This window comes from Mustela putorius, unplaced genomic scaffold (genome assembly GCF_011764305.1).
Source record: "Mustela putorius furo isolate JIRA1106 unplaced genomic scaffold, ASM1176430v1.1 tig00003853_pilon_pilon_pilon, whole genome shotgun sequence".
In the NCBI taxonomy this organism is placed as follows: domain Eukaryota; kingdom Metazoa; phylum Chordata; class Mammalia; order Carnivora; family Mustelidae; genus Mustela; species Mustela putorius.
This window is the reverse complement of record NW_025422005.1, coordinates 30,184,208-30,207,331: the sequence shown is the minus strand read 5'-3', so window position 1 is coordinate 30,207,331 and position 23,124 is coordinate 30,184,208. Positions and strand designations below refer to the sequence as shown.

Below are 23,124 nucleotides of genomic sequence, written 5' to 3'. Positions count from 1 at the left end.
TAAGTTACATAGTTACCCTAGATAGAGACCACAGCTGACACTTGGGATTCTATTCTGAATGGGATGGCAAACCTATGGATAGTTTTGAGCAGTAAGGGACATGATCTACTGACACTTTAAAGGAGCTTGACTGAAGACTTGAAACACCCTTCTGGCTGCTGTAACACCCCACTTGGCTCTCCTCCACCTTCCTGGCTGCTCCCTCTCAGTCTCTTCTGGCAGCTCTCTCCTTCTCAACGCCTAGTGTTGGGGTTTCCCTAGGCCAGTGGTGCTTTTTCCTCTAGGGGACGTTTCCTACAACACAGGGACATTTTTAAGTGGGGCAGGTGTTACTGGCACTTAGCGAGTAAAAGGCAGGGATGCGGCTAACCATCCTACAATGCACAGAACAGCTCCACACAAGAAAGAATTTTCCAGCCCCAGGGACACCTGGGTGGCTCAGTCGGTTAAGCATCTGCTTTCAGCTCAGGTCATGATCTCAGGGTCCTGGGACTGAGTCCCCCCAAGGGCACCCTGCTCTGCCCCTCCTCCCACTCAGCACACACTCTCTCTCAAAAATAAATCAGTAAGATCTTAAAAAAAAAAAAAAGCCTAAAAGCAAAAAAGAATTTTCCAGCCCCAAAGGAGCTGAGGTTAAGTAACCCTGCACTAGATTAGCACGGTCCAAAGAAATGTAATGAGAGTTGCATAAATTTTTCTAGTAGCCAAATTTAAAAACAAACAAACAACAACAACAGCTAGGGGTGCCTGGGTGGCTCCGTCAGTTAAGCATCTGCCTTTGGCTCAGGTCATGACCACACCACTGAGCCCCATATCAGGCTCCCTGCTCAGTGGGGAGTCTGCTTCTCCCTCTGCCCCTCCCTGTCCCCTGCTTGTGCTCACGCTCTCTCACAAAAATAAATAAAATCATAAAAAAACTAAAAATAAAAGCGAAGTTAAGTTTAATTTTTTTAGTCCAATATGTGCAAAGTATTATCATCTTAACATATTAATCAATAGTAAAGACACAAATGAGATTCTTTCCTTCTTTCCTTTCTACCTTCCTTTCTTCTCTCTCTCTTTCAGTTCTGGTATGTACTTCACACTTACTGCACACAGCAATTTAGACTAGCCACGTTTCAACTGCCTAGTAGCTACATGTATCTCATGGCTATAGTACTGATGGCATAGTTCTAGGCTTAGTACTAGATAAGAGAGCCTAACGTTTAAAAACTATACAAGGTAATAAAGCCTAATGGTTTGGTCCTGGAACCCAGTTGTCTTGTTGAATTCCAGCCCTTCCATTGAATTCCCTGTCCATTTTTTAAAGTTTGTTTTTTTTTTTTTAATTTATTTGAGAGAGAGAGAGAGAATGCAAGCAGAGCGAGGGGCAGAGGGAGAGAGAAAAAGTCTCAGAACAGACTACCCACTGAGTGTAGAGCCTGATGCAGTGGCTCTATCCCAGAACCTTGAGATCATAACCTGTGCTGAAATCAAGAGTCAGATGCTCAACCAACTGAGTCACCCAGGTGCCCCTACTCCCTGTCCATTTTATTTTATTTTTAAAGATTCTATTTATTGATTTGACAGAGATCACAAGTAGGCAGAGAGGAAGGCAGAGAGAGAGAGAGAGAGGAGGAGGAAGCAGGCTTCCCGCGGAGCAGAGAGCTCGATGTGGGGCTCGATCCCAGGACCGTGGGATCATGACCCAAGCTGAAGGCAAAGGCTTTAACCCACTGAGCCACCCAGGCACCCCCTGTCCATTTCAGGTATAGAGTTACTCTACCTCTCAGGGTCTTCGTTTCCTATTTTAAAGTGGGGATGACACAATATTACTACTTTATAGAGCTGTCCGGAATTAAGTGAATTAATACTTACAAAACAGTTTCAGGTGTAATAAAACTATTTAGCTAGACCTCTCTTCTATTTTCATCCACACTTTCTCTCTGGGTAATCCATCTACACCTGTAATTTTAGGTGCCACCTATTACCTAGTGACTTCCAGATTTAAATAGACCTCTTTACTGAGCTCCAGACCCCCTGTTTCACTGTGCATCCCATTTTGATGAATTGGGGCATCTCACATGAACATGCGCACAAAAGAGCCCTTCACCTTCCCCTGCAAATCCACGACACTGCCAGGCCTTGCAGTTGGAGTCCCTACACAGGGGCAGGTACCTCGTGGCATCTCTGATCTCTGCCTTTCCAGGGAATGCACAGTGCGTGGATCATGCCACTTCTATGTTGGTTGCGATTTCCACTCCACTGGTGTGTGCCCACAGAAGGTGTGTGAGCGCTAAGGGCATCTGGGGTAAGAGTCCATAGGTGTGGCTGGGGTGACCACTAGGGCCTTCTGAGAAAGCACTGCGTGTAGGTTCTGACTGTTCCTACTACCCATGTCTCAGAGTGTGTGTGAACGCGTACTTGTCCATGTGTCCGTGGACATGTGTGGAAGGGGGCACAGGGATGTTATTGCCCACTACTGTAATCAAGGGTCCGCAAGCAGGTCTGGAAAGTGCAGGTATGCTCAGATGACCCAAGCAGAGGGGTGGCTTCCTCTGTGTTCTGGTGGGTGGGTGAAGGAGAGAGACTTCTCTGGGGTCTGATGCACCCCATCAAGACACTCCCGTCTCTTCCTCCCTGCCTTCCTTGAAGTCCACCTTGTAGGCTGTTCCCTTTCTGCCTCCTTCTGAGCCTTGGGAGCTCCCCTGAGGCACTGGGCCATAAGGTTGGCTGGTGAATCCCTGAGAATCTTCCTTGAGTCTCCCTTCTCAGCTGGAGTCCCTACTGAGTGAACAGTTGGCTCTGGTTGTGTGGGGGACTCAGGAAGGGAGGCTGAAGAGTACTTCTCCACCTTCTTTTTTGAGGCCCTGCCACAGCTTTGGGAATGGAGACCTCTCCTGGTGCTCTTGGCCTCTGGTAACTGGGAACTGATTCCCAGGGACACCCACCACCCCCACCAACCGGTCCAGTTCTCTTGGCCAGAGCCCCGGTACAGCCACAACTTCAGCCGTCCCTTGTGGGAGATGACAGCCGCCTCTCTCATGCTGGAGCCTCCCTCCCGCCCCGCCCCGACACACACACACATTCCACATGCCTTGGACCCCTATGGGAAAAGCTGCCAGAGGGTTCTTGTCAAGCATCAGACCACAGCCACCCCCACCAACCTCACCAAACCCGATGTGTCTGACTCTTCCCAGAACCCCAGGAGGCAGAAGCCGACGGGCTCGACCCTTGTAGAAACTGGGGCATCCCCGAGGGGCGCCCCCAGAGACCCGCAGCGCCCCTGGTGAATCAGGGACAGACGAGGACCCCCGGCTTCCCCGGAGGTGGGCCTCCAAGGGCACCTGCCCAAGGCCACCCAGCGCGCCGCGGCCAGGGCGGCGGAGCGGAGCCGGACCTCCCAGCCGTCGGAGGGGGCGGTGACCGCCCGGGGCCTTCCCACGGCTCGGCCTGCGCGTCACCGCGGGGGCGAGGGGGCGCCGGGGCGCCAGAGCTGCGGCGCAGGAGAGGGCCCTGGGAAAGGGCGGCGGGGCGGGGGCGGGGCGGGGGCGGGGCGGGGGCGGGGCCGGGGGCGGGGCCCCACTTCCCGGCCGGGAGCAGGCACCGTCGCTCTGAGACCCAGAGCCTGTGCTTGCCATGAAGCGGCCCAGGGAGCCCAGCGGGTCTGACAGCGAGTCCGACGGACCCATCGACGTGGGCCGCGAGGGCGAGTTGAGGTGAGGGCTGGGATGGGGATACTGGGAGTGCCTGGACGGGTTCAGCGGGCCTTAGGACTCTTTCTCCATACGGCCTCAGGAGACGCAGGTGTGGGCGAAGGCCCGCAGGTGTGTGTGTTGGGGGGAGGTGCGAGTGGGGGCACGTGTGCAGCGTGGGCCGTGACACGCACGAGTGTCTGGATCCTCTGCATTTGAGGCCCAGGGTGCCGGGATGGAAGTGGAGTTCAGCTCTGGGGTTTCATGCCCAGTTGGTGATAGTCTTTCTGTAGAAGTGCCAGGTTGAAGCTATTGGAGAGGAGTTTTCCCTGAAGATCTTAGGAAACCTTCATTGTTCCACACCCCCGCTGAGTAGGCAGAATAGCCATATTTTCTCTATTCTACCCTAGCTTGGGTGCACTTTCCATCTAGTACACAAAAGGCTCACAGCGGGGAAGGATCTCCTTCCCTTGAGCAAACTGGACTTTGGAATGAAGGTTTTGGTACCGAAGAAAATAATAGCTGACTTGCCAGTGCAGGGGCCTAGATTCCAATTCCAACACTCTTTCTAATGCACACCCTGCTGCCAATGCCTCTCAGCTCCTGGTAAATATTCTGACCTGCTTCAAACCTATGGAACGAACTCCACCGGCACCATTCCACTTTCCCCAGTTCTGTGAACAATCCAAGCTTCAGTTTCCTCATCGGTGGAATGGGTATAAATGACAGAACCGATTCCAGGTTTACCGGGAAAATCAAATAAGATGATGCATGTATGTCACGGGCTTAGCAGAGGGCTTAGCACGTAGCAAATGTTTAATTCGTGTCACGCACCCAACATGTGATGCCCAGAGCCCTGAAAGAGCAGCAGGAACCAAGTGGGAGTCTGCAGACCCAAACCTGCCACCGACTCACCATGTGACCTTGGGCTGTTGCTTTCTCTTTCTGAGCCTGTTTCCTCATCAATAAAATAAAAGGAAGGTATGGAGTGGGAAAGGGAGGGGGGCTATCTGATCTCTCCTGACTCATCCAAACCTGACTCTCTAGAACAATTTGAAAGGGGGATTCAGTTCATCCTTAGGGATGTTTTTGAGCAGACTTTATCATTTCAGTGACTTCAGTTTTCTGAGACCAGGAGATCCTACCTCAAACACAAATCCTAGTAAAATGTTACCAGTTTCCAAGTATTTATAGCTTATAACGGGACGTAAGGTAATAGATATCCCCCTTGAATCCTGTACATTAATTGGGTTTGGGGATATATAATACAATTTCCTATGCTACTTATTAGCATTCTTAAACTGTTTAGCAGAAATTGCTATTTAGAGAAGCAATTCTCTGAGTCTGGGCCTGCTAGGAGCAAGGGAAGGGCCCAGCACCATGTGGTGGTAGTGGAGGGGGTTCTCAAATTCAATGTCATTGGGTCTTCATGAATCAGAGGCATGAAATTGATGCCAGAGAGCTGGCTCTGTCTTCCAAGAATTTGCATTTTGGCCAGTGACCTGCCAGGTCACACAAAGACCATGGACAGAATGGAAGATGGAAGGAGAGACAGACTGTGGGCTGTGAGGGCATCCAAGCAGGGAGAGGTCACTTATACACAGAGGGATCAGGGAGGGCTTCTTGAAGGTGGTGGCATTGGGGCAACGGCCTAAAGGATCGGTGGGCAGATTTTTCCTACACAGCATTTTGTCTTTTTAGCCAGAGCCTTTTTAGTTAGAGACTGTTTAGATTCTTAAAGGAGCAGACCCTCTCAGAGCAGAGAAAGCAGTTGGACATCTGGCAGAGGCTGACTTATAGACCCCTCTTTGTAGCACTCACCAAAGGGCCCTCCCCCCAGCAGACATCAATGCTTCAATTCAGGGTGTGCTGAACGATGCCTGCTGTGGCCCAGACCCTGGGCTGGGCGTGGGGGGCCCAGATGTATCCTGCTAAGCCTCTGCCCTCGGGGAACTCTCAGAGAAGAAGAGCTTCATGTACAAAGAGAGCCAGATAAACAGTGGCAAGGGCCACAAGACTGGGGCAGCCAGGCTCCCCGGGGTCAGAGGCAGGGCGCAAATCCCCCACACTTGAAGACGTGAGAATAAGAAATACGGTGTATTCCATTGTTACTGTGGGCATCTGCCTGGTGGCGGCATCTTGTCCCATATGAGAAAATCACCCACAGATCTCTTATCTGAACCCAGCAATCCCCAACCCCCCCAACTCCGCTGACACATGCTGGGTCCCAAAGGAGAGTACAGCTTCTCTCTCCCCTCCCCCTCTGTGAACATTCAGTGAACACCTGTCATATATCAGGCACTGGGTCGGGGCCTGTGGATCTTTCTTACATGATTTAAGGCACATGGTGGCCTTTGATGTCAGACCTGAGTTTGATTCTCACCACCATTAACATGGGCATTTCTGGACTTCAGATTTTCTTCCTTACAGCACAGGGAAGCTAATACCTACCTCACGGGGTGGGGGTGGGGGTGGCTTTGGTGAGGTAATGTTCCTAAACTGCACAGCTCCCTGATTTAGCCCAAGGTAACTTCCAACAAAGGCTGCTCTAGAAGGGGTCACCATTCAATTGGAAGCTGCCATGTTCACAAGGCAGCTTGGCCTAATGAAAAGATCAGGAGCCTGATGATTTGCTGGGCATGATTCTTTTTTTTTTTTTTTTAATTTTATTTATTTATTTGACAGAGATCACAAGTAGGCAGAGTGGCAGGCAGAGGGAGAGGAAGCTGAGCAGAGAGCCCATGCGGGGCTCCATCCCAGGGCCCTGGGATCATGACCTGAGCTGAAGGAAGAGGCTTTAACCACTGAGCCACCCAGGCACCCCGCTGGGCATGATTCTTAACTCTTTGTGTCTCTGTCACTCCATCTATCAAATGATTATTTTTCCTAATGTGAAATAGCCCCAGTAAGATTTAATTCACAGGGCTGTTGTGCAATAAAGGAGACAAGTGAATGTTGAAGTACTGTCTAGAACAAGGAGTACTGGCTATGGGACACACATGGTGGAGGAGGGGGTGGCAATACGGGGTACACTGGGAAGAGTACTGGCTTAAAAGCCAGGAGACTTGGCTCCAGTTCTGGAATTTCCTCTAATTTGCTGTGTGGCCTGGAACAGACCCTTCCCCTCTCAGATTTGCAAGTGGGCTCAGCGCTCCTGAAAACTCTTCACTGGGGATATCATGATTCTGCCTTTGGTTAATGCAAAATGAGTGGAGTCATCTATCTGTAAGGGTTTGGGGGGGAGTGCCCCAGGGGGCCTGAGGGTGAGTGCTGAGGGCAGTCAGGACTGGCAGCCAGACCACCTAGAATGCTGCTCCCCCCGCAACCTCACCCCGAGAGACCTCCCCAGAAATCTGGCTAGGGACCACTGAAGGTCCCTGGAGCAGATCTTGGTGGTCGGCATATCTTCTCTGGGTCCGTGAAAATCTGCCTTATTTTCAGACTGTCAGACAAGAAGCTCTCACACCTCCCCCCAGTGTCAGGGCCAGATCACAGCCTGGAAGTGAGCTCTGGTTGAGCTCTTGGGAGCTTTAAGGATAAGGGGACTGGAGGGCTATTCAGACAGACAGGAAATAGGAATTAAGGGGGAAAACAATGCTGATTTTGGAGCCAGAAGACATGGATTCCCATGCTGGCTTTGCTCTTAAGCAGCTGCTTAGGCTGGGCAAGCTGCCTTTGGTCTTCAAGCCTCAGCATCCTCATCTGTAAAATGGGGCTTTTGTTAGGCTCAAAGGAGGGAAATATACGTAGTGATGCCAAGAAAACTGTGAAATGAGGTTTGCCTGTGAGATATGGGAGTTGGGGAAGGGGATAATACTACAGAGAATGAGTGACCAGGAGAGTGGATAAAGGGATTGCAGAGCTATTGTGTCCTACAAGGGGCGTGCCAGCCTCCTACAGATGGTCCCTGAGGAGGGATCAGGCTGAGGGGCAGTGACGTGCACAGTGCTAACCCAATACCCCTAGGGACTCCTTATCCAGTCGGGAGGGGGGGCAGACAAAGGTCATGTTTTAGTATCCCTTGGCTCTTGGGGCTTGTCCTGAGCATAGCTTTGTAAACAAGCTGCCCTACAGATCTCAGGATCTGGCCATCTGAGCCCTGGACCTAGCTTGCTGGGCCATTCCTCCCAGGAGCTTACCAGCCTTTCTCATCCAGATGTTTGGAAGGAGATGCCCTTTTCCAGATGTAGCTGGACAAAGCCAGGGACATAGCAGGGGGATTTGATCACTGTTGATGTGAACTCTCCTGCAACCTTCTTTCTTTGAGCACTTGATGAAAATGATCTAGCCTCTCGTGCCAAGAGGATAATTACATGGGCTGGGACCCTCCTGGTGAGCCACATAGGCCCCCATTCCACAAAGGCCTGGGAGGTAGCATTTATGGTGTCACTTCTCTGGTCCCCGGTGATGCCAAAGATGGGGGCAGGAGGAGGGAGTGCAACCATGAGCTCTGCTGTGCTCCAAGCACTGGCTGGGTACAGGGCCTGCAATGGTGAATGAGACAGACATGGTTTGTGACCTCAGGGAACCTACGTACTTGCTGGAGAGATAGACATTAATCAAATAATCATATACATAAAAAACAAGTGGGCATCCATGCTGTGAATGCAGGATGATAGGAGAGGGTAGATCAGGGGCTATCTAATGGGAGGAGGGATGGCAAAAAAGGCTCTCCCGGGGAAGGTGGCATTTGTGTTGAGATCTGAACAGTGGTAGAAGGTACTAGCCAAGAGGCTGAGGCTTGGGGGTGGGGAGACAGGGAAGCACCAGAGAACTCTAGGCTAGGGGAACAGTATGCGCAGCCACAGGAGGAGTAGAGCGGTCACAGGCTGCAGCACACAGAGCAAAGGAGGGTTGAGTCTAGGAGGTGACAAGAGCCAGCTGGGCCACCTGGAAGATGACAGCCTTGATCCTAAAAGCATTGGGAAGGCCCTGAGGAGTTTTAAGAGAGTGACAAAATCAGATGTGTATTTAAATGATCACTAGGCCTGTTTGTAGGGGGTCAAAGGGGTGCAAAGGGACCCAGCGATAGACTCTTGCAGCAGTCCAGGTGACAGATGACAGATTTTGTCCTCTGAGCAGGAGTGGAAATAAGTAGGACAGAGGAGAGATGTATCTCACACGGAACGGGCATTTTTGGATGAGGTGGATGAGGACAGAAGAGGAATCAAAGGTAGTGGTGGCCAGGTGGCCTCACAGAGCTGGGAGATGGGGTGCCTTTGCTGAGATGGGAGCCCCTGGGGAAGACAAGGGTGGTGGTGGAGCAGAGCCAAGCTCAGGGGTACATGCTCAGATGTGTGGCATTTTGCATTTGGAAATGGCAGGGGAGTCCCCTTGACTAAAGTTATTTGTTGCTAGGGCATTTCTCCCCCTGGGAGTGGAGTGTCTGGACGGCTGGGGCCTGGCTGACCATGTCCAGTCCAGCCCTGGACCTGAATGGGACCTTCGGGGTGTTGGCCAAATGAATGGCCCTCTGTGCAAGAATCCCGAGAATCCCCTGTGTTCCGGGAGAGCCTCTGAAGCAGGAAACCGTTAGCGGGGCGAGCTGTTGGGCTGGAGAAGATATCGGTCAGTCGCGGCAGGAAAGCCGTTCCCCCCCTCCCCAGGGTGGGGGGGCCGTTGCTGAACCTCTTCCTGGCAATGGGGACTCCCCGGGGTGCGAGCAAACATCCATCCTGTGCCAGGCCTGCGGAAGGGCGACCCTACGCGATGCAGGGTTGTAGCCTTCGGGGGAGGCCAGGGCAGCGTCCCGAGAGTCCGAGGGGGCCTGTGACCCAGATGCCGCCTCCCCCTCGCCCGGGCCGCGCTGCGTGGGAGGAGGCGGCAGCTGCCGGCGGGGCGGAGGGCGGGCGGCGGGCGGCGGGCGCGCCCGGCCCGTGGGAAGCGGCGGCATCTGCTCTTTCCACGCTCTTCCCAGCGGCTCCCTCTGAAACCCAACCCGCCGGCCCGGCCCCGCCGCCGCCGCCGCCGCCGCCCGTGCCCTCGCCCGCCCCGCCCGGGATCGGGTTGCAGGAGCGCGGCGGCCGGCTGCGGTTCCCCGACGCCCGCGGCGAGGGGCAGGGGGCGAGGCCGAGCGGATCGGGCCCAGAGCCCAGTGACCACCGCCCCCCGCGCCCCCCCCCCCCCGCAACCTCCACCTCAGCCGTTGCGCGACCCTGGGGCGAAACCCAGCGCAGGGGCGACTTGGCTGTGGAGCAATGGGCCCCCACCCACGCCTGCCCTGCGCCGCCTCCCAGCCTGGGAGTCTTCGGCCGCTGCCGCGGAGACCACAACCAGCCTCGGAGGGGGCAGTGCCCGCCCACATCCCTGCCTCCTTCGAGTTCAGGCCGGGTCAGGGAGATGGTCCCTGAGCGCTGAAAAATCAGCCTTTCTCTTCTTCTGCAGCCAGATGGCCAGGCCGCTGTCCACCCCCAGCCCTTCGCAGATGCAAGCCAGGAAGAAACGCAGAGGGGTGAGTGTCTGTCTGGGCAGAGTTGCCCATCCAGTCTTTGCCCTGAGTCCCCAGGGCCTGGCCAGGAGAACCCAGGTCAGAAACCTCACCCCCATCCAGACTGCCTGAAGGCCAACCCTGGCTCTGCCGAGCTAGCAGAGAGACTTTGGGCAAGCCCCCTAACCTCTCCCTGCCTCATTTCTTCAGCTGTGTAACTGGGCCAGTGAGAGTGCCTGCCTCACAGGGCTATTTTGAAGATTAAATGAATTCATGTAATACACTCAGAACACCTGACACGCAGTTAGGCCTTACTGTTTATTCTGGCCTCCCCTTCTCCTGTCCAAGACCAGAACTTTCATTTCCTCTCAGGGTGCTGGGTGGGGGAACAGAAGAAGGTGGCTCCCTGACTTGCTCTCTGCCACCTCATCCCAGCCCCCACCCTCTTATGCCCCCAGGATGCAGCTGTGCTTCTGCCCTGGGCGTCCAAAGACCGGAAATGGGGCAAAGACCAGCCCTGCCACTCACTTAGGCCAACCACTTCCTTCCAGTCCTCATCTTTATCTGTAAAATGGGGGTCATAATGTCTGCCCTGCTATCAGTATTCAGCTACCAGTAGGGCGAGGTGAGAATGAGGTTGTGTGAATGAGAGAGAGGCCTTCCCAGCTGGAAGCAGTGCCTGTTCACCACCCAGCAACTGAAGGGGTAAGCTTGGCTGGCTGGAGCCCTCTGGGGCCTGCTGCGGGGCTGTGGCTGATGTCCCTGTTCTGATGGGTCAGTCTCCTGCTGTGCCTGTGGTTGAGCATTTTGAACATCACCCCTCCAGACCGCGACAAGAGATTGGAGTTCCACTCCCAGCTTTGCACTGCCTCGCTGTGTGACCTTAAGCAAGTCACTGCCCCTCTCTGAGCCTTGGTTTCCTCCCTGCTTAAGTAAGAACAGATTTCCCTTCCTCACAGAAGTATTGTGAGAGAAGATATGAGTCAGTGTCCCTCAAAGCACATTGGAAACCGGCGAAGTGCCTGTGAGTAAATTCCTGTCATTGTGTTTTAGATCATAGAGAAACGGCGCCGAGACCGCATCAACAGCAGCCTTTCTGAGTTGCGACGCTTGGTCCCCACCGCCTTTGAGAAACAGGTATGTGATATTCCTGTTGGTGCCAGAGGAAACCCTACACAGGTGGCATGTCATACTGATTGGCAGCAGCTCCTTGACGTGCTGCTGCCTCATTTGCTGATACCTGTCACCTGCTGGTATCAGCCAGGGAGAAAGGGGATAGAAATTTATATTGACTCTGGTGTCTCCAATGTTGGGGCTTTCTTTCCATCACCCCTTGACAGGAATCCTCAAAATGATCTTAAAGGGTAGAGACAATTATGCCCGTTACACAGATAAGGAAACTGAGGCACAGAGAGGTGAAGTACCTTGCACTTGATCACATACCTACGAGGTCACAGAACAGAACTGGACCACAGAACTGTGTGCCTCTAGAGCCCCCTCACCCTCTGCACTGCTGACAGTTCCAGAGCTGTTTGAAGGCGGAGCGGGCTGCTTGGGGTGTGAGCCCCCTGCCACTGCCCGTGTGGGGTAGGAGCGTGGCAGTGGGAAGGGAGTCAGATGGAGAAATCAATCAGACAGTCTCAAAGGTTCTCCACCCTGTACTCCAAGGCACGGTCATGGGTTATGTGACTTCCTTTACGCTGGTGAGAACAAGTCGGTCTTTCCAGAGGTGTTTGCTGAAATTTTCACAGGCCCAGCCATGACCTAGACCTGGTCCCTGCCCTTAGGAGTTCACGGGGAGAGTCTGACCCTCAGATTTTCCTTAGGAGACCAGGGAATGCTGGAGGCATAGCAAACATTGTTCAGGAGAAAGAACAGGGGAAGAGGAGGTACTGTGGGGCTAAGAGGGTGAGCTAGATCTTGGGCATGGCAAATGTAAAGTTGGATTCCCAGGAAAGCTGGCCTAGGAAGTTGGTCGGTCCATGGGAGTGGGATTCTGCAGATGATGCGCCAAGCCATGGAGGTTGACGAGACCTTCAGGGGAGAATGTGCAAGTGAGAAAAGGGAGCCAGTGCCCGCTGGGGAACAGCCCCATGTTAAGGTAATAGGCAGAGCAAGGTAGAAGAAGCCAGAAAAAGTCAAGGGAAGGAGGGGTTTTGGGAAGGATGCTTGGCAGTGCAGGGGTGCACGTGGACTAAAATGGGAACAGAAGAGAATCTATTCGTTTTAGAAACCTTGGCCAAAGCAGAAGGCTACCTGCAGGCCGTGGTGGAGTGGGAGGAAGATGGGGACCTGGAACCGGTGAGGGCTGATGACTACAGGGAGGGGAGCGAGAGGTCAGCGGGAGGCCTTCACATTCTGTCTTCTGTGCACACAGGGCTCCTCCAAGCTGGAGAAGGCCGAGGTCCTGCAGATGACAGTGGACCACTTGAAAATGCTCCATGCCACTGGTGGGACAGGTACCCGTGCTTTTCTCTCCGGGGAGTCATTCATGAAACACGTATCTGGGGGCTAGGTCCTGCAGATCCATTGGTGAGCAGAGTAGACATGGTCCTTGGCCTCAAGGAGCTCACGGTCTGTGGTGGGGCTGGAGCAGGTCCAGGGGCAGCAGTCACAAAGCCTGGCTCTCTCCTTTCAGCATTGTCCTCTCTGCTGTCAGTGTCCCCATTGGTCCCCACTTTGTCCTCAACTCTGCTTCTTCCAGCCTTAGCCCTTGGAGGAGCTCATCTACACAGATTGTCCCTACAGGTTCCCCACCTTAACCCCCACCCTCCTTAAACCTTAGCCTGAATGAACTCTTTCTTACTGGGGTCCCAGTTGAAACCTTGGCAGGGGCTGCCTGAGATGTTAACCCACAACTGTTTACTGGTGTGCCTTGTGGGCTAGTGCTGGGGTCCTGTGGTGTCCTTAGCAGCACTGGGACCATAGGTCATGCTCACAGTTGAAGATCCGTCGTGGGATTGAGGTAGAACCCAAATGTAACTCGTGCTGTTATTTTGGGCTGGTCCATTACTGTGAAGTCGCGGAACTGTGGCTTTAAAAAGACTTCTGGACAAATGGAAATTCTCTCTGCATGAAGCCTATGTATTTTGGCGATTTCACAATTGAGAAATCTTGAAAGCTCCGCAGACCTGGGCCACAAAGACCTAAGTCCTAAAACCTTAACTTGACCACCTTTGGAGGGGTCATTCGCATTTCAAGTGACCCAGCCTGGTGCTTCTCCAGCTTCAGTGAGCCCCAGTATCCTCTGGGGGCAGACAGCTACGGGCCACACCCCAGAGATGCTGAGCCAGGTGGCCTGGCCTGGAGGTTAGGAATTTGCATGTTTAGCAAACACGCACGATGACCCTGATGCAGGTGGTCACTTTGAGAACTTCTGCCAAAGGAATGCATGGCTAACAGCGAACACTTCTGATTCTAATCAACCAGTGGGGGAGAGCTCTCCAACTACATTTATGGGTATCCAATTCAAAGAAAAATAGTGACTAATATTTTGGCCAGCATTTTATCGTTTCAAAATGCTTTCACCAATATTATCTCATTTGATTTTCACAAGAATCTCGAGGTTAGGGGTTGTTGGCATCCCCCTTCTCTGGCCAAGGGCTAACGGAGGACAGGACTGGCTTAGAGCCCTGGCTTTGGGTTAGAATCCTGAATCGAATTGATTCAAATCCCATGAATTGTGAATTTGGCTCTATTACTTGCTAGCTTCATGACCTTTGACAGCGATTTAACTTCTGTGTGCCTCAGTGTTCTCATCTCTAGAACAGGAATGATAGGATTTTTCTGAGGATTAAATCAGATAATGGGAATTGAGTGCTTTATAAGAACTCAGAATATGTTAGCTGAAGAAGAACAGCAAACGCAGAAACTGAATGGACTTACTCAAAATCACAAGTATACAGCCAAGGAAGGTCTTGCCCTCAAGGAGGCCTGACTCCAAACACGGTCTCCTGCAGAGCTGCCCGTCTGTGGGAGCCTCAGCCATTAGCCAAGGACCAGATGTTTGCAACCAGAGTCATGAGGCCAGTGCTCATTGAGGCTGGTCTGTCTTTGCACGGAGGATGGTTGGGAGAAGGGCAGGTAGAAAGGCAGTGAGAACTGAATACTTCCGTGGCCAGGCCACCTGGTCAGACCTCACTGAAACCAGTCAGATTGAGTAAGGATCCCAGCCTGGTGGCGGTGGCCACTGAGGACCAGAGTCAGGTCCTGCTTTCCTGACCACCCTGCAGGTAAGGGCACAAACTCACATGCCTCCAAGGGCCAGGCCAGTCATACACAGTTGAGCCCTGAACACAGGTTTGAATAGTGCAGGTCTACTTACATGCAGAGTTTTTACACTAAGTGGAAACATTTTGGGAGATTTGCAACTGTTTGGAAAAAAAAAAAAAGGCACACATACCACATAGGCTCAAAATATTGAAAAAATTAAGAGAAAGTTAGGTGTGTCATGAATGTATAAAGTAAACAAAGATACAAGTCTGTTTTATCACTTACTACCTTAATATATACACACATTTATTACTGAAGTTAAAATTTAGCGGAACTTCCTCATACAAATCCTTTCAGATCATACACAGTGCCATTTGCAGCACAGAGAGATGCAGACGTAAAGATGCGGTAGAATTGTAACTGTATCAAGTTAACTGTGGTATGTACATACTATACTCCAGGAATAATTTCCTAGCTGCCTCCTGTTACTCTTGCAATGAATTCACGCGTTGCCAAGTATCTGCTTAAGACCGCAGGTGGCACGAATCATCGTGCCTGAGCTGTCCGTCTTTCCAGACTGCTATCACAGTAAAAAGTGATCTCTGGTAGTTCTCATTACTAGTAGTTTTGTGGGGAGTCAAAAGTTTACTCGGTGTTCAACTGTGCTGGGGGAGGATCGATGCCCCTAACCCCTGTGTTGTTTGAGGGTCAAGTGTAAATGAGGGCTAACTTAGAAGTCAGGGATGATTTCTGTCCACTGTTGCATTTAATTCCACCTGCACGACCCTGTGCGGCAAGTATTACTCTATGTCCATTTTACAGCCAAGGAAACTGAGGCTTAGAGAGATTAAGAGACGCATCCACAGTCAAGCCACTAGTTAAGTGGCGGAGCTGGTATTTGAACTTAGCTCTCCTGGCCTCCAGAGACCTCAGGCGACGGTATGACACTATACTGCCTTCTCTGAGGAGCCCCCCACTGACCTGCACTGAAGGCTGCTGCTGCCACCTCCCATGGGCACAGGCCTTTCACGCCTGACAAGTATTCACCTAAATGACATTATCCTGGTCACCATGTTTCTTCTTTGCATTCATCATAGATGTTGATGAAAATGGTACTCCATGTTTTATCATGCTTCCTAGTTCAGTGAACTCATTGGATCCTCACAGTGTGTCCCCTCTACCCCACATAGGGGTGATTATTCCCACTTTATGGAGGTGGAGACGGGGTCTCAAAGGAGTGAGGTGGCAGGTGCAAGGTCACACAGGCCTGACCCTAGGATCTGCTCTTGGCCCTTGCCTGGCCCACACCCTCACCACACCTCGCTTTGCAGGATTCTTTGATGCCCGAGCCTTGGCAGTGGACTTCCGCAGCATCGGTTTTCGGGAGTGCCTCACCGAGGTCATCAGGTACCTGGGGGTCCTGGAAGGGCCAAGCAGCCGTGCAGACCCCGTCCGGATTCGTCTTCTCTCGCACCTCAACAGCTATGCAGCCGAGATGGAGCCTTCTCCCACGCCTGCTGGCCCCCTGGCCTTCCCTGCCTGGCCCTGGTCCTTCTTCCATAGTTGTCCAGGGCTGTCAGCCCCGAGCAACCAGCTTACTATCCTGGGAAGAGTGCCCGGTCCCATCCTGCCCAGCGCCCCCTCTCTTGCTTACCCCCTCCAGGCCCTCCGAACCGCTCCTGTGCGCAGAGCCACTGGCACCATCCTGCCAGCCCGCAGGAATTTGCTGCCCAGTCGAGGGGCATCTTCCATGAGGAGGGCCCGTCCCTTGGAGAGACCAGCTGCCCCCCTGCCTGTAGCCCCCAGCATCAGGGCTGCCAGAAGCAGCCACACGACACCCCTTCTACGATCTTCTTCCCCTGTATCTCCTGGCATTGTGGGGTCCCCTGCTTATGTGGCTCTTCCTGCCCCCAGACCCTCTTCCCCAGGGGCATCTGGGAGGCCAGCAGGAGCTGGGCCCTGCCACTCCTGGGTCTCTGAAATCACTGAAATCGGGGCCTTCTGAGCTGGCTTCTCCCAAGGAGCGAGGAGGGTTCTTTTTCCAGGAGCTCTAAACAGTGCTGTCTTCTGCCCTGCTTCCTGACCTGGCTCCTGTCTGTGATGGCATTTCCCTTACCCATCAGAGGCCCCTTCCTCCTTTGGCCCACCTCCCCTCCTCACCGCCCATCCCAGCTTGTCGACCCAGCTCTCCTGGAGCTGTTCTGATCTCAGAGGCCTGGTCTCATTTCTTACCTGGGACAAATAAGTCCTGGGAAGGCCCCGACAAGCATTGCCCAGACCCTTTCCTGTCCCAGCACACAGAGAGCAGCAGGCACAAATCTAAGGTCTGGGAATAAAGCTTGACCCTAAAAGGCACAACAGCCTCAGTCCGGCTGCTTGTCTAGAGAGTTCAGAATCCAGTTTGTGCAGTGACTGGTTCAGCCTTCCCAGGCCCCCAGGGCTAGGACATAGTGTCTGCCTCACTTCCGGAGACTGTAACAGAGCAGGGGACACAAAGTGGTCTCTGGGGAACCCCCGTCTGCCCCTGTCTACCCCACTGCAGTGGGCCACAGGACAGGAACCCCCGTCCACCGCAGCCAAAGCCTGGGGGTTAGGGGCCCAGCATGGCCTGCTCGGGTGTTCTGTCCCACTGCAGACCCCTCCCCTCCAGCTAAGCCACAGTTCCCTACATAGAGACTGGGAGGTTTCTGGGCAGCAGTAAAACTCCAAAACAGGAGGTCCTTACCAGCAGGCCTGGGACAGCCCTCCCAGACAAGAGCCGGGTTTGAGTGGAGAACACAAAGGCTCCCTGCCTCTCACCATCCTCCAGATGCCTGATCCCTGTTGGGTGCACAGTGTGGAGGGTCACGTTCCCATGTGATGGCGCCCCAGGAGGAGCCCTCTTGGGATTCAGCACCAGACGTTTGTGCTGCCTGGTTTGCATCCGGCTCGCAGAGCCCAGACTGTGGGACAGCCAAGGGCTGTCAAGCTGGACAAAAATAACTGCAAGGAGGGGACGAGAGGAAGGACAGTCAGAGGCGGTTCGGCCCTTCAAGGTCACACGGTGGGTCAAGGGCCTGAGATCCTGTTCACCCAGGATACCATGCAGCTGGCTCTGCTCAGAGGCTGTTTCATGACCCAGCTCCAGCCCTGGCCACTTGTCCTCTAGCAGAGGGAGCAAATGGCCTGGCCCCCATTCCCAGTGGAACAGCAGAGATCAGACAAGATCAGGGCAGACATGGGACTGATGTTCAGCTGGACCCGTGTTGCCAGACCTGTTGTTGAAATGTAGAGCCGCGTCTGTGCTTGCTGGCAAATATCTGCTTCCCTTGAGGGCTCCCAAATGCCTCCTGCCCCGTGTGGCTTTCCCCCAGGACCCTGCACTGATCAGTGCCAGGCTGACCAGAGGCTACGGCGTCCTCCGGCCGGCAATTCCTTGGTGCTCATTTGCGCTGGTTGGTAAATACTTCTTTCGAATGTCACCCCTGGGAAGATTCTTTCACTCCCGCCCTTTGATGGGACTACCCTCCCCAGAGACTAAATTGAGGAGATCCTTGGGCTCAGACATAGAATTTGCTAAAACCCTGGTGAAAGGGCCCTTTTGGAGAAATGGGACAGAGGGCAGAGATCATTTAAATGACCCAGAAATCTCTTTTGAAAACGCAAATTCCTCCAAGAGGCATGAAGAGCTAACATATTCAGTGTTCGTTCAGATTTCTGGGTTTCTGGATGCGTCTGAGATGTGCAGCCTCAGGGAGCGAGGGCAGAATCTCAGGGACTGGGTCACCAGCCAGGGGGGCTCCTAAGGGAGACAGAGAGGGAGGGCAGGGCAAGTCAGCAGACTGCCAGGACTTGGGAGAAGGGGGGCAGGGGGAGGTAGCAGAAGGCAGAGCCCGACTTCACCTTTGCCATAGAGGGCGGGAAGAATGGCTGCTGTTCCTAATCATTCTCCACCCCAGCTCCCCCACCCCACAGCTCTCTCTGCTCCCAGGATACCAGGTCTGGGCTCCAGTCCCGCAGTTTTGACAACTTCATAACCTGAGAAGATGGGAAACCCATTCCCACATTGCCGGGACCCAATTGCAGAAGAATCTGTTGACACCATTGAAGGAGTTGGAAACAGCCCAGATCTTTTCAGCATCTGAGTTGATCTTGGGTTCATTTTCCCCCAAGAGATGGCGGGTGGGAAAGGTGACTGTGTATTCGTTTTTGTGGTTGAGGACTTGTATCTTCTGTTTCTATTCCCAAGCCTTTCTGGTGTCCCCGACTCCTACCCCCTTGCTGGGGCTGTAGCAGACATCAAATAAAATTGTTTCCGTTCTTCTAAAAACCTCTGAAAGATTCTACTTCTTGAGATCTCTGGAGTCCATCCACTTCTCTCTGAGCCCACGGCTATCTGCTGATCTGGCCACTTCACCTCTCTGCAGATCACTACCCTCCACAAGGTCACCTTGCTTCCCTTTGCTTTGTCACTCAGTTCCCAAGGCAACCAGAGAGAGCTTTAAACGTGCAAATCATATCACACCAACCCTGGGGTAAAGCCCAAGATAAAGACCAAGCTCTTCTCATCCCACCAGTCACTTCCAGCCAATTCTCATCTCATTCGCTGTGCTTCTGCCACCCTGGCTTTCTGTCATTTCCTAGACATTCTGGCCTGTCTCCATCTCTAGGACTTGGCATACATGGTTCCCTTGCCCCGAATGCCCTTCCCCTACCTCTTGCATGGCTGAGCTCTTTATACTCTTGGCTTAAACTCACCGCCTCAGAGAAGCCTTCCTTGACTACTGTGCTTGAATAGTTAGCGCATCTATCTCAAAGTCCCCTATTCTTTCCGTCCCTGAGGCACTTGCCATCGTGCATCCGCACATCTGTGTGTGTTTACATCTTGATTGACCGTGTCCCCCACCAGCACATAAGCTCCGTGAGGCCACGGGTGGCTTGCTCCCTGCCCTGGATCCAGTGTCAAGCACTGTACCTGGCTCCAAGTTGGTGTTCAACAAATATTTGTTGAATAAATGAACTGAGGAGGTGAGGAGTCTTCCAGACTCAAGCTGCTGGATGACACAAGGCCTCGAGGGGCGGACCCCCGACTGGCCGACTTTGCGGGGAGGCTGGAGAGCAGAGCGAGAGGCAGGGCCAAGGGACTGGAAGTTCTGGCAAATGGTGAGGAGGCTCTGGCCAAAGAAAAGTGTGCGTGCCCTCGCGCTGGAGCACACACCGTCAGCTGAGCACAGGCACACGGCCCTCCAGCACATGTTGTTCTCCACTCTTGCCCTGATGGATCTGGCTTGCGATCAATCTGACAAACATTTGCAGAGGTCCGCTCTGTGCCAGGCCAGGCGTGGGAGAGCCAGGGGTGATGAGCATACCGGTGCTCCGAGGCCTGGGACCTCTGTCTGGCGACGGTATGCTGAGATGAGAAAGGAGTGGGGCCTCTTGAGATGGCTCAGGGGACCCAGAGGGGATGTCTGCCTCTGCCCGTCGTGGCCACGGTGGTGGGGACAGCTGGGAGAAAGGCTTCCTGAAGGTATACCAGAGGAGGCATTCTACCAGCACAGGAAACCTCTGTGCAAAGACCTGGAGACATCACGGGCTGCCCTGTGAGTTGATTCTAAGTCGAGCATGGGCCTTTGGCAACAAAGGAAAGGCAGGCTAGCTGGGGCACTGAAACCAGACTTCCTGGGTTCAGCCTTCACCTCTGTCACATACCAGGATTGTGGTCTTGGGCAAATTACTTAACACCCCTAAACCTCAATTTCCTCATCAATAAAATAGGGATGAGGCAGTAATGGCTATAAGCTGAGTGGTAACTATGTGCCAGGCACTGTTGGTAATGCTTTTCTTGGAGTGTTCCCATTTTACAGATGAGACAACTAAACCAAGACACTGTCTCCTGAAGTTAGATCAAATGGGGTAGCACACAGAAAGCCCTCAGCCCAGGGCTTGGGACATATGAAACATGGAGTCAGTCTTAGCCATTGGTGTCATTAATGGAAAGAGACTGGATCCAAATTGGTGGAAACCTTGGGCACCATGCAGAGTTTGGACTTTAGCTTCTGGGCAATGGAAGCCATGGCAGGTTTTTCCAGGTGAATGCCAAGGTAAATGCCAAGGTTGGACCTATTTAAGAAAGTCTTGCTTGGGGTAGTAACTGGGAGAAGGAGTTTCCAGACTCAAGTCTACCTATTCATTGGAAACACTTAGATGTTTTCAAAAACATCAGTGCCCAGGCCCCAGAGATGACGATTTAACCTGTGTGCAATAGCCCAGACATCCCATAAGGAGGTGTGAAGGAGAGTTGGAATTTCTTTCTCAACATAAATTTCCTAGTCAAGATAAATTTCCATTCCGTAGGTGAATTGGACTCTAGTTTGCGAGCCTAAAAAGAACCGATACTTTTCTGGGAAACAAAGCAGAAATTAATTTCCAGATGGATGTCTCCATCCCCCAAGCCCCTCCTAGTCCCTGGCCCATGGTAGATGTCTAAGAAACATGTTGTGTTGAAAGCTTTAGGGATTTGTAATTCATTCAAGGGTCATTGAGTATTTTTTGACTTTGTGGAAAACTCAAGATATTAGCTTCCTTCCCTTCCTCCTGGGGAAAAAGTGTAGGAAAAACCAGGCCTGGGTATCAGCTGATTCTATTAATAACAGTAAACATTGCGAGCCCTTGACATTCTCATTATAATCTTCCCTATAGTCCTGGGAGCAAGAACATTATTATCCCCCATTTTACCAAAAAGGAAATTGACACAATTTTTTAGGGAAAGCACCCAAAATTTACAATGCTAATCAATGTTCTAGTCAAAATGAAAATGAAGATCTGTCTGATTTAGTCTAAACTGGTACAGGACACTGTTTCCTGCCCAAGCTGCCTCCTGTTACAAAGGGGAAGACATTCAGTGGTAGGCTTGAAGGACTTGCTGGACTATTATGTTAGCCTGGGAAGCCTTCATCCCACCATGCTTTTTTCCTCTGTGCTAGTGAAAATAAGGCTTGGCTGCCGTAACAAAGAGGCCCAGCAATAAATAACTCATGGATGAAAGAAAACAGAAGCTTATTTATTTCTTATGTAACTGCCTGGTGAATATTCCAAGTCAGCCAAAAGCTCTGCTCAATGCAGGCATTCTAGAACCCAGATTCTTTCCATCTTGATTCCTCACCATCCCTTAGGGCATTATGTCTTCCTGGTAGAAGTGAGGTCTCCATGGGTTCAAGCCAGCAAGAAGCAAGAAGGGAACAAGATCCTGGTATAGGCATGACCAGTCTTAAAGTCTAGACCCAGGAGTGGCATGTCTATGTCTATCCATTTCTCTAGGTGAGAACTTTGATGATTGGCCACATCACACTGCAAAGGAGGCTGGGAAATGCATTTTAGTCCTGTTCTCTGCAATAGGTATGAATGGATGTTGACATATTGTCTCTATCGCTAGGCCCTTACCACCCAGCCTGGGAGGGCCATTGGAAGCTACTGACTCCCGTGTGTGTGTGTGTGTGTGTGTGTGTGTGTATACACGTGCACGTACATCCACACATGATCTGGAGGTCAATTTGCTTTGAGTTTAAGGAACCAAGTATAGACAGACACTCTATCTACCATCCTCTGATTCCACAAGGGTAGGTTAAATACCTTCAAATGGAATTGTGTCTGCACTGGGCCCAGCACTCCAGAGAACTCCCCCAGAAAACACACTGTAAGAGTAAGAGGACTTGTTGCCAGCGGGCCTCACCCACAGGTGATCAGCCTCCCCTGGAGGGACTGTGTGCCACACGGGGCCTTGAGGGCCTCTTTCCAGCATCCTGGCTCCCCACTGGGGTGGAGGCCCTGTGATGTTCATACCTTCCCGGACCCAGACTAGTTGTCCTGTTTGTTTCTCTTCCAGTTGCCAGGCACACAGCCTACCTGGAGCTCTGGTGAAAGGCCGGGCCTCACAGAGCCATGGGTTCTGTTTGTGATCTCTCATGAGTCTCTCTCATTTGATTCTCTCATGAGTAGGGTTTCTGAGATGGCCCTCATTAATTACTTGACATTGGTGGGTGAAGAGGGGCCAGGCATTGGGTCTCCAAAGACTTCAGCTCTCAGGACATTTTTTTTTTTTTTTTAACTTCATGTCAGAGTAGAAAGCAGCAGGAGTATCATTCAGCCCATGGATCTCAGAAAGCTGACTGGCCAACCTCAGGGGCCAACTTGAGCCCAAGGGCCATTTTAAAGTCAGGGTTGGCTCAGAGCTTTGGGCAAAATCTGGGCTGCTTTGCTCTGCTCAAGGAAGTCCAATGTGTCACACCCCAGCCCAGGTACCCAGATGCTCTGTTGGAGCCTCAGTAAAATAATGAACAACTCCAGCAACCCTAAAAGGAATCAGTCAATGAGAAGGAATGGTAAGAATGCTCCACAAAGCATAGCATGTTACATTTAAAGAGCCTTCAAGGGCTTTACTTCACTTATGTCCCTTGACAATTTGGTCAAGGGACCCAGGGTAGGAATTATTATTTCTGTAATGCAGATGAGAAACCCAGTCATATTTCAGGCACAGTAATTAGCCTCCAGATCAGAAAAACAGCAAATGGCAGAACTTGTTTGGAAACTAGTAGAGAGTCATGGTTCATAAGCAGGCACACGGAAGTCCCAGAACATCATCCAACCATCACTGAGCACTTGCCCTATGCAAGCTCGGTACCAGGTACTTTACCTGGTACCTATACCTCGGTACCAGGTACATGTGAGGTCTGAGTTTGTCTGCACAAGGTCACAGTTTAGTTTTTGTTTCTATTATTATCTCCATTTTACAGGTGAAGAAATAGAAGCTCAGAGAGATTAAGTGACTTACCTGAT

General features: G+C 52.2%; 1 protein-coding gene across 3 annotated transcripts; it reads left to right on the top strand.

Moving 5' to 3' along the window:
- Positions 1 to 3,553: 3,553 nt before the first annotated feature.
- On the top strand, positions 3,554 to 18,622 carry HEYL (hes related family bHLH transcription factor with YRPW motif like). Of its 3 annotated transcripts, none has more exons than XM_004740700.2 (5): positions 3,554 to 3,698; positions 10,059 to 10,125; positions 11,155 to 11,238; positions 12,479 to 12,560; positions 15,645 to 18,622. In XM_004740700.2, the coding sequence occupies exons 1-5, from the start codon at positions 3,619 to 3,621 to the stop codon at positions 16,316 to 16,318; spliced, it is 987 nt and encodes a 328-aa protein (XP_004740757.1). In that variant the 5' UTR covers positions 3,554 to 3,618; the 3' UTR covers positions 16,319 to 18,622. The 3 variants fall into 3 exon arrangements, with proteins under 3 accessions (XP_004740757.1, XP_004740758.1, XP_012900957.1); XM_004740701.3 differs by having other exon boundaries at positions 3,608 to 3,698; positions 10,063 to 10,125; XM_013045503.2 differs by lacking the exon at positions 3,554 to 3,698 and adding an exon at positions 9,068 to 9,242.
- The last annotated feature ends 4,502 nt before the right edge of the window (positions 18,623 to 23,124 follow it).

Excerpts from the sequence above, each read along its gene's own strand:
- HEYL (XM_004740700.2), top strand. The coding sequence starts at position 3,619 with ATGAAGCGGCCCAGGGAGCCCAGCGGGTCTGACAGCGAGTCCGACGGA. Across the intron at positions 3,699-10,058 it reads GGCCGCGAGGGCGAGTTGAG|CCAGATGGCCAGGCCGCTGT; the intron begins GTGAGGGCTGGG and ends CTTCTTCTGCAG. Across the intron at positions 11,239-12,478 it reads CCACCGCCTTTGAGAAACAG|GGCTCCTCCAAGCTGGAGAA; the intron begins GTATGTGATATT and ends CTGTGCACACAG.